General features: G+C 31.6%; 1 protein-coding gene across 1 annotated transcript in view; it reads left to right on the forward strand.

Annotated features, from left to right (window-relative positions):
• The window catches only part of Smp_147590 (putative rac guanyl-nucleotide exchange factor), a gene marked incomplete at its 3' end in the record, with an annotated part of 52,440 nt that overhangs the window by 13,962 nt on the left and 21,219 nt on the right, over positions 1–17,259 (forward strand). The window contains exons 5-10 of the mRNA XM_018795580.1: positions 2,244–2,344; positions 3,064–3,229; positions 12,149–12,675; positions 13,397–13,626; positions 14,856–15,257; positions 15,959–16,321. Of these exons, the coding sequence (XP_018649879.1) occupies positions 2,244–2,344; positions 3,064–3,229; positions 12,149–12,675; positions 13,397–13,626; positions 14,856–15,257; positions 15,959–16,321 (1,789 nt within the window). The remainder of the gene's footprint in view (positions 1–2,243; positions 2,345–3,063; positions 3,230–12,148; positions 12,676–13,396; positions 13,627–14,855; positions 15,258–15,958; positions 16,322–17,259) is intronic.

Consider the following 17,259-nt stretch of genomic DNA (forward strand, 5'->3'; position numbering starts at 1 on the left):
TTTCAGATACATTTTAATAATTCGTTTTCAGAATCACAAAATGCTCATTAACGAAGTGTTCTTTTAAGTAAATATTTAGTGTGGACAATTGTTTAAAACTAAGTATGATCTTTGCTTTATTTATTTTTCTATACTTTATGCGATTAGATAAACACTTAATTTATTGTAAACAAAGATGGATAGTGACTAGCAGTGGGATCCAGGACGTGCGTTTCGTCCTATTTGGGACTCGTCAGCTGGATTTACCTGCATCTCAGAGTTGATGTTCAAACAAACAATACTAAATGAACTTAATGTATTGTTTTAATAATCCCTTTCAAATTACACCTTAACAATCACTAGAAAATGAAAGTTTATGTGTAACACTTCAAATGTGTTTTGTATTTCATTTATTTCCGGTTAACTATGAAGCGTGAAATGAAATAGGAATAATAAAATTGTTTACTCAAGTGTAACTGGAATTGAGTTTGCATTAAAATTTACTGATTTCTATGAGAACAACGACAGTAAATTATGTCATATGCTTATTCATTACTAAAACTATCGAAGTCATAACGCAACACTTTTCCTAGTTTTAATATATTTTCTGAAGGTAGACAATTGAAGGAGATTAACGACAGACACCATCTGATGGAAAATAATCAGGTCAGTAGACTTGTGTAATGTAATTCTACACCAACTGAATAAGTTTTCCTTTACGTACGTTTTGATTACTGTCTAATTGCGTAGTCGATATGCATTTGTTAAACGTACAAATAGAAGTGGAAAACGGAAAGTTAGAATATAAATGTTTATTAGAATTCATTTTCGTTTCGTTTTTAAATGAGATTAGGTTTGAATCTAACTGTTGTATGATTTACACAGATAAATTTCATTGTTCACTAATTAACGAATGTTTAATCCACAATTCACACAAAATTAAAATTTAAACGAACAATTAAATTTCAAAGAATTGGGTGTGTCCTATTTTGTTTTAATTACATCAAAGTTAAAGTGCTATACATTCAGGTCTTTTCAATGTCATTTCTTGGAAATTAGCGTGTATACGTGTGTTTAAGCTTCGCTTATTTTGATTGCTTAAGATTGTTTCAAACTAATTTAAATGAACGAAATTATAATCTCCTAATAATTCGAGAATTAAAATATACTTTGGAAAGTCTTATAATTTCTAGTGCTATTATTATTCAGTAAAAATACTAGCACTTATCAATGATAAATATTGCCAGTTTGATAGGAATTATCCTGTTTGTTATCCTTTGTTCACTGATGATTGTTTGTAACGACTGTAGACGTGATTAGTATAAAGGCGTTTGTAGAGATTATTAAATCCCGTAATTTATATCACGGACTGACCATAACTATACAACCATTTAAAACTAGGGATAATAACGATATGCTTATTAGTGAATAACTTCGAGAGGAGATTCTCGGAGTTTTAATGAGCTGTGGCTACACGAACTAAATCGTATCGGGTAATGGGGAAGTTACTCATCAATGGGCGAAATATTGTGAGTCGGTTGTAGTTTAAAATGTAAACCTTTAGATAGCTGCTCGCCATTAGATATTAAGTTCTTGGTTAGATCCCAGATGTTATCACGGATGGGTATTGCCGAAGAGTTTCGTACTAGAACGAAATAGTGATCTAGTGGTCAGTCTGTGGTTGTAAAGTATAAGATTATGGATGTTTTTTTGGAAATCAAGCCAAATTTGGTAGAATTATTGATCTAGTTAACTGGAACGAATGAACTTAACCTTAAACCAAATTTAGTTTTAGTAATCAGTTTAGTCATCACTGTCTCTTCTAAATCTTGAATACGTTGTTATTTATTGCTGGTCAATCACTATTTTTCACTCATTTTCTGTTGCCTTTTCTTTATATTTCTCGACTACCACCAGTATTATTTTCATTCATGAGTCTCCTATAACTGTGGCTGTGGTGACCATGGTTTGCGATATGTATTGAGGCCTTTAGGGCTATCGCTTATTCCATAGTGTTAAACTTACTGAACTGGTGATAATATTGTTTTTTTTCTTACACTTAAAGATAAATTACATTTCAATTTCAAACTAATCGACATTAATATATAGTTTCATTGTTGATGCTAGTCACATATTCCTATTCATTAATGCATATAACAGGTCGATGCAATTCTTACGATATCCTTCATAGATTTTCTCTCATGTTTAATTTAGTTGATTAATAGTTTTTCTAAAATCTTTTTCCATCCGAATTACTTTTTCAGCCTATTGTTAGAAGTAATTCAGTCGCTGAGTCTCATAACTCAATGAAACACAATTCATCCACTATCCATAATAACCCTACAAGGGATAATAATGTAAATGAGTAAGTCTTTTCATTTCTAAAGTTTCCGATGAGTTTTTCTTCCATTCATCAGTTAAATGTTAGTCGTTATCTTATTCATCAAAAAAATTTCTCACACTTATTATCTACTTTTCTGTACAACTTTTAGGCTAAATCGTAAGAGTCATATTTGTTTTACCTATCTAACTATCCAGTATATTTTTATTTCAAACTTTATACAAGATTCTCATTCATATAAAATTTCCTCTCGATGTTGCTGCAATGGTGCCACGCATTTTACTTTTTTTATTAGGTTCTGTTAGGCGCATTCGTTAGGATATTTATTTTCCACTAAAAGAATCTTAGTTATTTCACCTTGATGTTTTAGGGAGGTGCGTTGTGACATTTATAAGTGATAAATTTTCATAGATTCACTTCAATTACTTACAATACAGAAATAATAACATTATTTACTGAAAATAGATATACTCACTTCATTTCATATTTAAGGAAAAGAAGCTAGAATAGTTTCTAGTTGAGAGCGTGAAGTATGATGTCGCGTAACAAACTGATGTCAAAGAGGTATAATCAAATCAACATTATCCTTTTAAATACAAAAATTTAGTCTAACTCTTTGGATAGTAATGTTTCAGCAAACACGATAAACTTGAAGCTGTTCACTAATTGATTATTCTGTAAGATACATCATTATTTCAGAATCATATCAATATTTATTTTGTTTATTCTTTCTATCCTAATAGAGCTCATAGTGAAGTTGCACAATCTTCAAACTTACCTTGTCGTTCATCGTTTTCCTCAATGCAAAAAGTATTCAACTCTTCTAATTGTAATTTTAAAAATTCACAAATCGATACGACACCAGAATCTTCTTCAAAGCAAGTTGAATTAGAGGCAAAATTAGAAGAAGTAAGTTAGACAATTACTTTTAATTATTCATCTTTTTATCATGTTTCCTTTTTTTCAACAGAACAACATTGTATCTTTTGATTTATGCACAATTGTTTATGAAGGCAAATAAACTTGTTTAATTAAGTGTTTTTGTTCTTACATTTGTATATTCTGAAGAGATTTCTTTGTTATGAACTAATATCAGCTGATATCAACGTTACACCATCTTAATCATCCATTATTGGCAAAACCCCTTTAATTTCCTAACCAATATTATCTATCTTAAACTATAGTAATTTAAGAGTTTTCATTATTATTATTATTAATGGCTTTATTCAATACTATAATCTGGTACAATATAGAATTTTCAGCACGAGTTATTTCAACAAGTTTTTTTTTCAGAAGGGATTTTGTGGAGAATTTAGTATTTTCATAGTTGAAATCATGAGTCAATTGAAGCTAGTCCACCATGGAGAACCTGGAAGCACTGGACGGCCGTTTCGTTTTATTATGGGACTCTTCAGCAATGAGTATCCACGACCTCGCCCCGCGAGATTCAACCCAGGACCTACTAGTCTCGCGCCAGAGCACTTGACCGATAGATCACTAAGCCGGCATCCAACGGTGTTAATGTCTAACTTCAACCGATTCACGAATTATGAGCGACCATTCACCAATTGCCTTCAGTGAGTTGATATCTCCCAACAGACTTGGTAGAACCCCACTGGTCACCGCTTCCCACTAGAACTCAAAGAAATATCTCTTGAAGTCAGTCACTAGTTAGCATATGATTATAGATCAGAAGGGGTTTTGTGGAGAATTTAGTATTTTCATAGTCTAGCTTCAATTAACTCATGTATTCAACTATGAAAAGTTTTTTTTTCACCGAAATAAAACAGAAAAGAAATGAAAAAAGAGGTTTAAAAAAATCCGAGTCTGTACAAATTATCAAATTTGAGACGTGCTTAAGAATACAGGTTATTTACTAGGTCAACTCTAACAGCTTGTTCGTCACAAAGTATATTTGCTAAGTAAGATATTACAGAACGTTTGCTTGCGTGCATAGATTTTAATGTATTTACGTCTCGTTCTACTAGAAGATATACAAGGAGAAAGATATGAATAAAGTGAATGGTTAGTATCTGATAAGATAACATCTGCCAAGAGTTTGCAAGACTTAAGCTATCTATCCACAAGCATATTAATAATGATTTCAAAAGATTCACCACACACCTTGCAAACTGCCTTCAGCGCTCTCCGCAAAACAGCAAAGTCTTTTCTCAAAAGCCCGGGAAAGAATAATCGAGAACACTATATTGAATAATAGGTAATATGCAGGAATTTATGATACTTTGCAAAATTATTCAATTGACTTTTATTCCATTTGCTACTATTCTTGTTATCGATTACTCAATTTACTTAATATAATGAAATTTCACTTTTATTATTTTTTTTCTCTCGTTTGATTAGTTAGTAACTCTTAGGGACACTGAAATAATTTAACCATCTAATTATTGTAATCATAAATTTAAGTAGTTTAGATTTCAAATAAATTTTTAGTTAGCATTTCATTAAACGTTGTTATTATCAGGTCATTTAGTTATGGAAAATGAAAAAAAGGGGGGTCTTGGAGAAAAGAGAATTATGTTACTTTTATTATAACCGCACAAAGTATTGGAAAAGTTGAAACTTTTGTAACTATTGCTCATATTATTATTTTTATTCAATAATTAGAGAGTAACTGCATGATTGTATTTCTGTATTCTCATTGTAAGCTTCCAGTGGACCCATTCAATATCATTATACGTTTTTTTAACTATTCCTTAATCATTGCTAATTAATTATGTACTGTTTACTTCGCTCTGTTCCATTTATTTCACGGTTGTGTTTAAAATACGATTTCTGATTTGGTGTGTTGTGTGCTCTGATTATTCGTATCTGTAAGTTAGTTCGTGCATGGAATAGATGTGGAGTGTACCGGGTGATTATTATATATATCATGGTAAGCTGTCTGCTGCATTCTCTTCGGACTCAAGACAGGGATAGAGAAAAGTTTTTGGATAGCGGACCATTAAGAGTGTAGTCTGCATTGCCCAAGGTTAACTGTGCAGGTCAGAATGTATAATTGCCAAAGGCTGGTTAGGTGTTCCATTCAAATAATTTAACATAGATTAACCTGGCTTAGATAACCAAGTTTAGCTGCTTTGGTGTTTTTTGCTCAAGTTATTGTTTCTCCCAACTACTTTTTCGTCACCTAACATTCTAACATGATGTCCGTGATATCGATTCACCTGATCGACCGAATTCAGTAAAGATTAAAGGATTAGACGGACTAAACAATGGAATGTATTCAGTGATCGATCAACTGTTATTTGAAAATCAGTTGTTAAGGTTTCATTAATAAGCCTAGTAACTTTATTTTTAGTTGAAATTCAATTATTTATATGAATAAAAGTTTAATGAAGAATACTGATAAACGACCATATATATAATTTCTTGCATTCAAAGTTAGTTTCTTTTACAAACTGACACCAGTTGAGAAACTGTTTCAAACTGTGTCTCATTCTGTAGTTAGTCTTATATAGTCCTACTTTGAGATTTATTGTGTGTACTCGCAATACCGCAAAGTGAATCTTCAGTTTATGCAACGTGTACAATGCCTTTAAATGAGTACGTCAGTTTACTATGCTCTGCTTTCTTTGATCTTATCATCACTGTTAGTATCCGTTGTTTTCTTTTTAAGATATTGTTAACTGAACATTTTATTATTAAACTATTCGTTTTAAATTAAAATCTTATTTAAATAATTATCCAAGATCAAATCGACTGCACATACTTGTTTATATATTTCTATTCATATTACAAAAGATGCACACTAACGTATATAATTATCAATTTTTTATACTTTGCCAAGTGATTGTTTAACTTCGTTGCCATAGTAATCACTACAGTTTATCAGTTTTGTTTATGCTCTACAAGTAATAAATCATTGTATTATTATAATTATTATTATTGTTTATTATTACTGATAACGAATCGGAATATGCATTATATACCAAATTCATTTATACGTACTAACAACTATTTTATCGTATTTTGATCAACATAAAATTTGATCATATTTCTTTTTCTAAGATCAAGTTCACTTTAAGTTCATTTAAATCTTCTTCTTACTATTATTATTATTATTATTATCTCTAATACTGGTATAATTGACGAGACTATCTGGTTACTTAATGTTAATATAGAAACACACGATTTACAGACCTAAGCTTCAACGAAACAAAGAACATGTTCATTTTGTTTGTGTGACTAGTCCTAAAAATATACATTAAATGACTCATACAAATTTGTCTACAATCAGTATGAACTAATTATGTACATGTGATATGGATAATGATTTTCCATAAATGAAATTATTTTCATGGGATTGATCATGTGTTTGTAACCACTGTCTTATTTGTGTAGCCCTTAGTACTGATCGAGTTCTGTTGACCAGTCGTAATAACTCAACATCCTTTAAACTATTTTTTCTATGCTTGTTGGTTAGAGATATTTACATTAATATTGAATAATAAGTCCTTAACAAGCGAACCGTGCTTCGAAACTTTTCCTAATCACGTGATATCAGTAGGAGAAAATATCTTCATGTTCACATACTGATTCATTGAATCCTATCCACTGATTATATGAAGTTAGGTACTGAACTCAGGTTTATTGGACAAATTCGTGGTCAAAATGTTATCCTTTAGTACAGTTTTAGTGTAGATTGACTAATAATTCCGGTCATGGGTGTGTTTTCTTTGTAAAGTATATTGCCGTACAATTTCTCAACTATCAGTATGAGGTTTTGTGGAGATTATAGAATTTCCACAGGTTTTAAATAACAAAATGATCTTAGTTAGACCACGATTGAGAACCTGAAAGCACTGAATTTCCGTTTCATCTTAGTATAGTATTCCACAGTGCTCATTCATGACCCCGCATCTGGGAATCGAACCCAGGATCCTCGGTTTTGTGCGTGAACGCCTGGTTCCTCTATCACTGTGCTGACATCCAACAATGTTATTGTCCGTGTTCAATCAATTTACTGCATTGTGCAACCATCTATCATCACTTGCTGTGAATAACTGTCTCACATCCGACATATTTGAACCCCACTGGTTACAGCTTCTCACTAGAACTTCAGGAATCGTATTTTGAAACTAGTCGCTAGTGATGTGGTATGTCGAGGCTGATATCTACTCTGTAAAGTATCTTGTCATATAGTTCCTCAGTCCAACAAATGATTACTCCTACTTTGTATTATTCTAGCTGATCAAATTTTACGTCTAAATCTTGTTCATTAAATACATGTTTAAACTCCGATCATGCTCTAATACGAGCACGCATTTGCTCGAGCCTCAACGGACGCATAAAAGCTACATTGAGAAGACCTATTAGATTTAAACTCGGTGACGAACACGATGAAGAGAGGGAAAAAATCAAATCTAAGTTAACCAAAATTCTACGGAACGATCGTGAGCAGTGGTGGGGAGCGAAAGCAAAAGTAATGGAAAAGGCAATGGCTTTAGGTGACACTAAACGGTTAAAACGATAGGCAGAACACTTTAAGGAGCAGTTCAACTGATCTTCAGTTACTTTACAACTACCCACCATTCCCAAGCAGCGTGGATGAAACATTGAAGTATGCTTCCCTACTCTAGTTGAAGTTCAAAAAGCTATAGCTAATCTGAAACGAGGAAAAACAGCTGGTCCAGGTAGATTGGCTACAGAGGTCTTTAAGAATGGTGGTCTCGTTATATCGACTAGGTTGACTAATATTTCAGCTAAAATCTAGGAGTTGGACGTGATCCCATATGACTGGTCCTACCCACTAGTCGTCTCCATATATAAGAAAGGATCAAAATCATCCTGTGATAACCATAGAGGGATTAGTTTGACTAATATATCATCTAAAATACTAGCCTTAATAATTATCGGGCACCTAACAAAGACTCGTGAACTCCAAACACGAGAAATTGGACCGACGCCTATATGTGTCTGGTCCTACGTTGTAGGTGACTGACTCGCTAAATTACTGTCAAGGGAAAGCATATGTTATATAACTGAGTGTTAATACTTCAAACCTCTTCTTCCTTTCCTTTCTTATGTTGCTCTGTTGACCGGTAACTTTTTTGTTCCTTTGATCATGAATTAGTGAACTTGTTTTATATTCAGATGATATATTTTTGTTTGTTTTCTTCTCTAGCCTTTTGTCGTACGACATTGTGATATATAACTTGTTTGTTTGTTTAGTTGTCCACTGCCCTTCATTTCTGTTAGTATGTGAAATTGTTTTGCTTATTGTAGTGGAATTAAGAGAAGAGGTCAGTTTTCGTATATGGGTCAACATGTGTTTGTTTCCATACATTTGTTGTGTGGTATGTAGTTTGTAAGAGGAAAAAACAGTAAACTTTTTTGTACTCTTCATCGTGATATAGTTATCTGACAATAATTTAAAGTTCGTTGTTTTTTCAACTAATAATGTGTTGTCTTTTATTCAGTTGATATATTCTCCCTCACTCACTCAGCATATGTACTTGATCGATACTACATGGACTGTACATTCCTTAAGAAGTATGAATTTCCGATTCATCACTTTTTCTGTGTTTGTGTGTACGTCGAGCTTATTCTCACTTCACTCTAATTTTTTTCATTATTATTATTATTATTATTATTATTATTATTATTATTATTATCATGTTTACCTTGAAATGCATTAGTATCCATTTTTAATGATATAGCGTCGTTTTTGTTTCCACTGTATTAGCTCTCCCTTTCTCTTAACAGGATATACATTCATATCATTTTGTACGTGGATTATCTGAGATAACGTTCACTGGCAGACTATTTTGTTGTATTATGCTAAGGTGGTGACTAAACTTGAATAAAAATCTGTTTAACAGTAGAAGGTAAAACTCTTGCCTTCAGACTATAAAGATATTGTTCTACCATTTGAGCTACAAAACTCTACTGACTTCGTCTTGTTTTAATTTCTGCATGCTATTCTGTGCTGTAAATATAAGGGTGAATACTCTATCAGTCAAAAGCATTTTATTGTGAATTAAGTTCTTACTTGCAAGCTGACCACAACTTAATCACCTGGTTTTGTTATAGATGTCCATTGGTTGATTACCTTTATTCATATTGAAGATAGAACCTAATACATGCTTATCTGTTCAATTTGCTACATTATATTAACACCGCGAGATAAAATTATCAATATAAAGCTTAGATTAGTGAAAGTAGTAACAGAATTAATAATAGTAGAAAAGAATAGGTGTAACATAGTTGGTAAGAAATTGGTTGTTTTGAATTTTTTGCAATTTCAACTCCTTAACCTTATTCAATCAGTATTACTATTCATACATACTTGAAAGTATATGATGCATGTTTGCCTACAGAATACAACGTGTTTATATTTTCTTTATGCAACTGAAAAGACTAGCAAATAAGTCACTTATTTCTCAGGATTCTAATATGTGAGACTCTAGATAAAATTATTCGTTTAGCCAGTAATAATGTGTTTAATGAACACTAGCAAATAACATTTCCCTTTTTAAATCACATTTATCCAAATTTCAAGATATTAGATTAAAAAATCAGTTATAAAGTGAATGGACAGTTTATAAATATATTAAAGCGACCTACTTAAACCTCTGGGCTACCTGTTCTTGTCATTTAGATATTTCAACAAGTTATCTAATTTTGCTTGTTTTAATACATCATTATGGCCATTAATCGCGCAACCTATTCAGGTGCCTTTCTGAAAAACGTACAACCTTTCGCTGTAAAGGTTACAAAAGGCCTAATCAGAGATATCGTGGTTGCTAACAATACGCAGCAAAACGAACGTACATTATTCAGATGTCGATTGACTGAACTGCTAACTTCTAACTGGCGATCACTCAATATTTATCGTCAGGATCGACGATACTTTGTGCTGCGAATTCTATATTGTACCAAAAATATAATATTGAATAAAGCTAATAATAATAATATGACTTTTTTAATGATGTATATAGTTCAGTTTATTTTGTTTTATGCACAGTTTATGTCACTAAAATATTTTGTTCCTATGGTATATATGTAACAAAAAACTTATCGTTTCGACTGAATATTACTTAACTTCACATAACCTTACAATGTAAAACTCGATTTATGTAACACTCTGTATTGTTACTTATTGTATTATCAATCACATATATACACATAATTGTATACATTAATTCAAATTCTTTATCATTCATTGTTACATGAATTAGACCCACATTATGGTTAGTACTTGTCTTATATACATATGTATATAAGTATTAGTTCTGATTATTTTACTTTTTAAACAGTACCCTTTTTTATAAAAAAAAACAGTTTACAACAAAATCATTTAAGAAATTAGTTCAAAAATAGTTTGGCGCATTTTTTACTTGCAAGGAATACTTCGATATTTTGTCGACAAAGACACTGGTTGCAAATTGTGATGTTAGTACACTATGCGTTTATTCTTTGTTCCATAATTTGATGTATGCAATAGTTCTATTAATTTCTGCTCAGTTCAATAGGTTTTTATACTATAACAATAAAATAGCTTTTGTACAAAATAATTGAAGTCATGGAATGGAGAACTGGTTTTAGATTACTTCTTGTTTTATTCGTTTGTCTGTCGTTTGATTTTGTTTTGGAGGTGTCTTTGTAAAGATGTAAAAACATGTTCATCTCACAGGACAACTTCGATCACTTATAGAATAGTTAGGTTAGGAAGTCTATTTTTCGCCATATATATGACTTGTCAACGGAATATATCTCCATACTTGTACTGAGTTTCATATTGGAATTTGATCTCGATACTTCCCCCCCCAAACACCAACACTCGGTCCGTTGAGCTAATTAGTCTAAACAGCCTCGAGCGTGCTCAATGGGTATATTATTTATGTCATATTTTATGGTTGAATGAATCATAAAATTTCAATTGTTTAGCTGAATATACAAATAAACTATGTAACTTAATTATTTCTTTCCATATAATTGAAAGCGTTGCTAATAATGATATTCATCCACTCAGTTTGTCCCTAAACCGATTAATTTATTATTGTATCAGTTGTTACTTTTGCTATCTCTAAACGATTGTGTGTGTCTTATTTCTTGGATGTTGGTTATAAACTTTAGCAATCCGAATTTGTTTTATGTATAAGCAAAAACAGTGGGGCGCAAAAATGACAACTTTTACCTCCCCAAGTTTTTTCCAGTTAATCTTGAATGGGAATAGGTTAGTCAACCTATGTTTTCTTTATACTCTAAAAGATTCTCATAAAATATTCCCTCCAAAATACAAAAACTATATGAGCTAGCAATTGTTTTCAATTACTTTTTCATGCCTTATAGTTAAATCTAAAATGATCTTGTTTTTACGTTAGATAAAAGTCTTAGGGTATGCAAATTTAGTGTTTTTTTAAAAGGAAGTTGGAAATAATGAGTTTCACGCGGATGGGGGTATTACTTGACCACCAAACTGCATAGTTGGTAAAGTCAAAAAACAGAAGCGATTGGTATCAATGTGAATAAATCTGACCTATATGTACAAAAAGTGATACAGTCATCCCTGCAACCCAGTTGTCACATCGCTAATTCAATCTTTTCAGTAAATGTTACATGCATAACTGCATTCCCCTTTGTTGAGATTTGTACGGTTTATAGTAAAATATCCTTAATTATTGAACCATCGTTCCTTAACAACATGATACTTTTTGTGAATAACTATTGTGATTATTATTGCTAGTGTCAAGATAACCACAAAGCATAACAGTTCCTATTCTCTGTTAGATTTTTTCTCACACATTTTCAATCTATTGATTGGAACTTAGTAATGACTGTTTTTCACTTTTTCTTCTATTCTTCCAGGCTATGATTATTCGTAAACAACAAGATGATTATATAAAACAATTACAAATGTATTACGATAATCTGTTAACGAAACATGCTCTAGCTGAAGTTACCATAGATCAGTTACGTATGGGGATACGCGTAGGAATTGATGTAAAGAATCCGAATGATTCATCAGCTCAGAATGTATCAAATAAAACAAGATCTCATAGTATGCAAGCACTACATTATAATATTAATAATAGACGTGTATCTGATGAAACTTATTCTCAGGTCAATAGTGGTTATCATCAGACTAGAAATAATTCTAGTAATAATAATAATCTACATTATTCGTCAACACCTTTATTAGAACAACAGAAAAATCAATTAAAAAGAAACTCATCAACACATGATACAAGAATTTTATCAGTAACTTCTGATAGTTGGGAAACTGGACTGGGTAGTATAAGTAATTCTAGTCAAATTCATCGTCAGAATGATATGCCTAACATAAATAATTTTGATAATCAACAATCTGTTTGTCATAATCAAGATCCTAACAAGTAAGTTCATTATATCTTATTTAATCTTTCATCATCCATTACAACTGCAATTGTTTTATTCTGAATAAATACCACACACATGGAAATTTGCATATATATATATATATATAATGTAGCGCTCAGTAACCCTTCCTGTTTGACTGCATCTTCACACGTCAGTCCTTAATGGTTACCATTAAATTAACTTAGTTTCCACAATTAACTACTGACTAAATTCCTTAAATTTAGGACAATATCTGAAATCTGTGTCATTGTATCTTGCAGCGGCAATAATTACCCATTTTTAGTTATTTAGTTCATCTTTTCTATGCTCAAACATTAATTTAAAATTAACTACTTGTAAAAGAATCTAGCATCATGACGTTCCATAACTTGAAATTATGAATTAATGTCAATGGATTAGTTATAATCGACTTTCATTTATATTGTTAAATTTTCAACTTTGTCAGTCACCTACCATGTTTTTTGTAATTGGGTAATAACACAGCAAAAAACATCCTACCAAAAAGTCTTGTGTAGTAATCTGTATATCCATGTGTCAAGTTGTTTCGAATAGTGACTAAGTGAACAGCTTGTAACTGATTTTACGTGAAGATCGAAGAGTTATCCTAAGTACATATACTGCTCTGAAATTATTTGGAATATGCACCATTAATCAGCATGATAGTTTTACATACTGTTACTTTCTATTTTTTTTTACCTCATACCTTACAAATCCTAGGGCAAGTAGTAATAATTGTATACTGGATCAAAATCACTTCAGAAAATCTTCTGATCCTTCTCTATCTTCTGGCAATGATACTTGTTCTCGTCTTCACAATGATCCAATGAAAACGTTTATCAACTCAAGAAGAAACACAATAGCAAATTCATGCTCTCCTGGACAACAACAGAAACAACAAAATCAAATGAATTTATCATCGTCATCGAACAGAAATCACAAATCTTCTGGTAATAACTTCATCTTTGTTTATCGAAATTACTTTGATTCGGAATTGCTGTTTTTGCACCTTATATTTTCACAGTTGAATTCACGAGTCGATCTAAGCTGGACCACCATTGAAAACCTAGAAGAACTGGACGGCCGTTTCGTCCTAATATGGGACTCTTCAGCAGTGCACTATTTCAATGTTAAATATTTCTGACCCTCAGCTATTTTCTTAACAGAAAACTGTTTTAATAATCTAGCTTCTTTTAACTGCTAACTAATAATCTTTCGGAATAATTTTCACTTCATCATTTTTCATATACAATATAGAATTCACTGAATAATGAAAAGTATTATCTTTTAGTTCTTAATAGTTTTTACACTTTGCATAACAAGAAAGTGAATAAGTGAATACAAAATGTCATTACTACTGACATTCATCAACATTACTCGTGATAATTTCGGGATACTTGTTTTCTTACTATTTCTTATTGGATAATTTCACTATTCTTAGTTTGATTACAATTATGAATCTAAGCTGTTGTGACGCGCAGTGTCCAGGAGTTGGTATTGATACATGCTCTTTATATACAAGAGCTCAAGCGCTCGAGAGATAGAGTATATATATATATCACTTTAGGAAATTAAACTAGTCATTGGTTTATTCTTTAGCCCTTGAAAATGAAAGCCATGTCTTGTTCAAACACATGTACTTATGAGTTAGTGATTCTTGATTTGCCCACAAACACTTTAAAAGAAGCAGTTCTTTTTGTTTCCAAAATAACTAGCAGCTTTTTTTGTGTTTCCCAATCAATAAGTTCCTAACTAGATATGTAAGTCTGAAGAAATGAAATTTTCCACCGAATTATCTAGTTGATTAGTCGTTGACTTTTTAAAACTATGATAAAAATTAGTTTTTGCTAAGAGTTTGACGCGAAAAGTAAAGTGTGTAATTCCTAATGTGAAAATCGCGACTGAGATTCTGTTAGATTCATCTGATGAGTTTCAGAATAAAGGAAACGCCTATCCTGGATTTCATTGCGTTCTATTATCTAACTGACATTTTAAAAATGTATATTCGTTTAAACAAACATATATATTTATTCTTTTACCATAGCAAATTAGTCATTAAAATAAGATTGTTCATTACCGTAACTAAATATTAATTATCATTTCACTGTTCATACCAATCATTTATTTTTGCCACCTGATCTTACGTCCTGTTGTCCTTTTTTTAAATTTTTATAAACAGTTTCAGAATCACACGATGGATGTAACAAGAATGGAGTAATTATGAACGAAGAGTTTGAGAATATACCCACAAATATAAATCATATTAGTAATCAAAATAAAAAACCAGACTGTTCAAAAGATCCAATAAATATTATTCAGCACTCACAGAAAGCCATCTCCACTGTTGCCTCGTCACTAGTCAACGATACACCCGATTTAGATGACGATATGGTTTGTGGTCCTGAAGCTATTCAAATGGAGTTGCTTCTACGTGTTGCTGACTTACAAACACGTTTGTCTACAATGGAACTTTACGCAAATGAACATCAATTTATTCCTGATGCAGATTTAGTCACAATGCAGTCGGATTATGGGACATTGAAAAGTTATTATGATTTAGCTAAAGTTCGTTGGGGTAAAGGTAATTCTTGTTCTAAAGCTTATTGGATTTCAAGTTTGTGTTGTCTGGTAAAATTTATTGAAATTGTATCTACATTAGATTTTCAAATGGTTATATATCGGAGATATCGCTTAAGTACCTTTAATTTTTCGCACAATAAAGTCATCGGATTGGAATGTTTTTAAGTTTTTCTACTGTAAGTAACCATAGTTCTGTTATACTGTCCTAGTTTGAACCCTTTTTCATTGTGATTTACGCATATGTCAAAAGTAAGTTGAAGAAACCATCTCCAAACATAAATGAAGTAGGCCTAAACCATTGTTTTTAGTTGTTCCCTGCCCAATTGTTCTTCAGTTGTTATATTTGTTTACTTTCAAACTGATGACTGTAATGTCCATCCACTTAAATATAGTTCACTAGTGACATGCTTCATTCTTCTTTATATCCAGTTTTTTGGAAAAGTTGTCAAGTGTTGATTTTTGAGTGATCGAAATGATCATTTTAAAATTTAGTTTCAAAAAATAAAACATTAAGTTTCCTTTCTTACTATAACGTTTTTTAGGTACTCACCTGGAATTGAAACCACATTTTTATCCCATTAAGTCACATAGTTCATTTAGCATAATTACAAAGATTTATTCTTGGTCTCTTACATGTGATTTTTTTAGGCACTATTAAACATACCTGTCTGTCAATGTGAGATCTTTTATTTTTCTTTTCAGACCCTCAGTTTGATGTCAATAAAGTATTAATTGGTGAATTAAATCACATGGGTAGTCAGTTGGATAAATTAGGAAGTTATGTATTAAATAGTGTTGAAACAATATCATCTCCATCATCTACAAATTCATCACTTGCACCACTTCCAACGCCACAACCAACTTCCATGTCTATTTCTGATCTACCTGTAAATTGGAAAGACTTAAATTTATTTAAAAATTCTGGTCGCATACCTTCAGGTGAAAATAAACCTGTCAAAAATACAACGGATAGTGGTGTTCTATCATCTCCATCTTCTTTACCTAGTCGTTCAGACCACGGTCGACTATCCTCTGTATCTCCATTACATTCTCCAATTGTTGAAGGTTTGTTTTATAATTTGTTTACTTTATTTCACATCACTCTACTTGAACTACATATATATTCAGAGTAATTGTATCTTAACTTGTCGACTAATGATTTTTCCTAATATTTCTATGCCTTAAATTCGTTGAATTGTGATGTTGATATGTGAACTCTTGGATAGTGTCTGTGCTTTTGTAAAAATCGTTTACTTCAGGAAAATCAATAATATTTGTTGAAATTATTTACATAGAGTTTTGTGATTTATTGTTTGTCTTAACTTAGTACGTATCCAGGTGTTATGAGGTTTAGAAATTCTGGGTGGTAGAAAGTTTTTCTGACCACATGAATTTTTATGATCATGGTCAATGAATACAATGGTTTCTCCTCAATACACTCTGTTTTACAATGCCAACAGAACTATTTGCCAGTGGATAACATCTGCCTTGTGATGAATTCATATGAATTCTTATCACTTTACAATTCATATTCAAATAGCTTAATACTGAGGTTTTGAAGATACTTGAATAACTCACTCTGATTATAATAGAATGCACCATTCTGAAGGGTTATTCTGACCATACATCATAGTCAAGAGTTAAGTGAACATCAATTGTGAAATGCAGGTACATGCTGCTGACGAGTCCAAACTTAGACGAAACTCTCATCTTGGATTTCACTGCTAGTCACCATCCATCGTTGCTTATAATGCTTGTGACTTGTTGTCAATATCGAGGCGATCCGCATAGGATTAATTGCAGTCCTAAACAGCAATGGGGAGATTGAAATAACCAATAAAATTTAAATACTGAACTTACCATATTGACATTCATCAAACTGTTTACATAAATGATTTCAGTTAAATGTGATGTTTAAATACAAACAGTATTTTCTGTCCTTATAATCAATTATCAGAAATGTCCGTTTCAGGTAAACAACATTCGATGATCATTAGGATGTT

This window comes from Schistosoma mansoni, chromosome 2 (genome assembly GCF_000237925.1).
Source record: "Schistosoma mansoni strain Puerto Rico chromosome 2, complete genome".
NCBI lineage: Eukaryota > Metazoa > Platyhelminthes > Trematoda > Strigeidida > Schistosomatidae > Schistosoma > Schistosoma mansoni.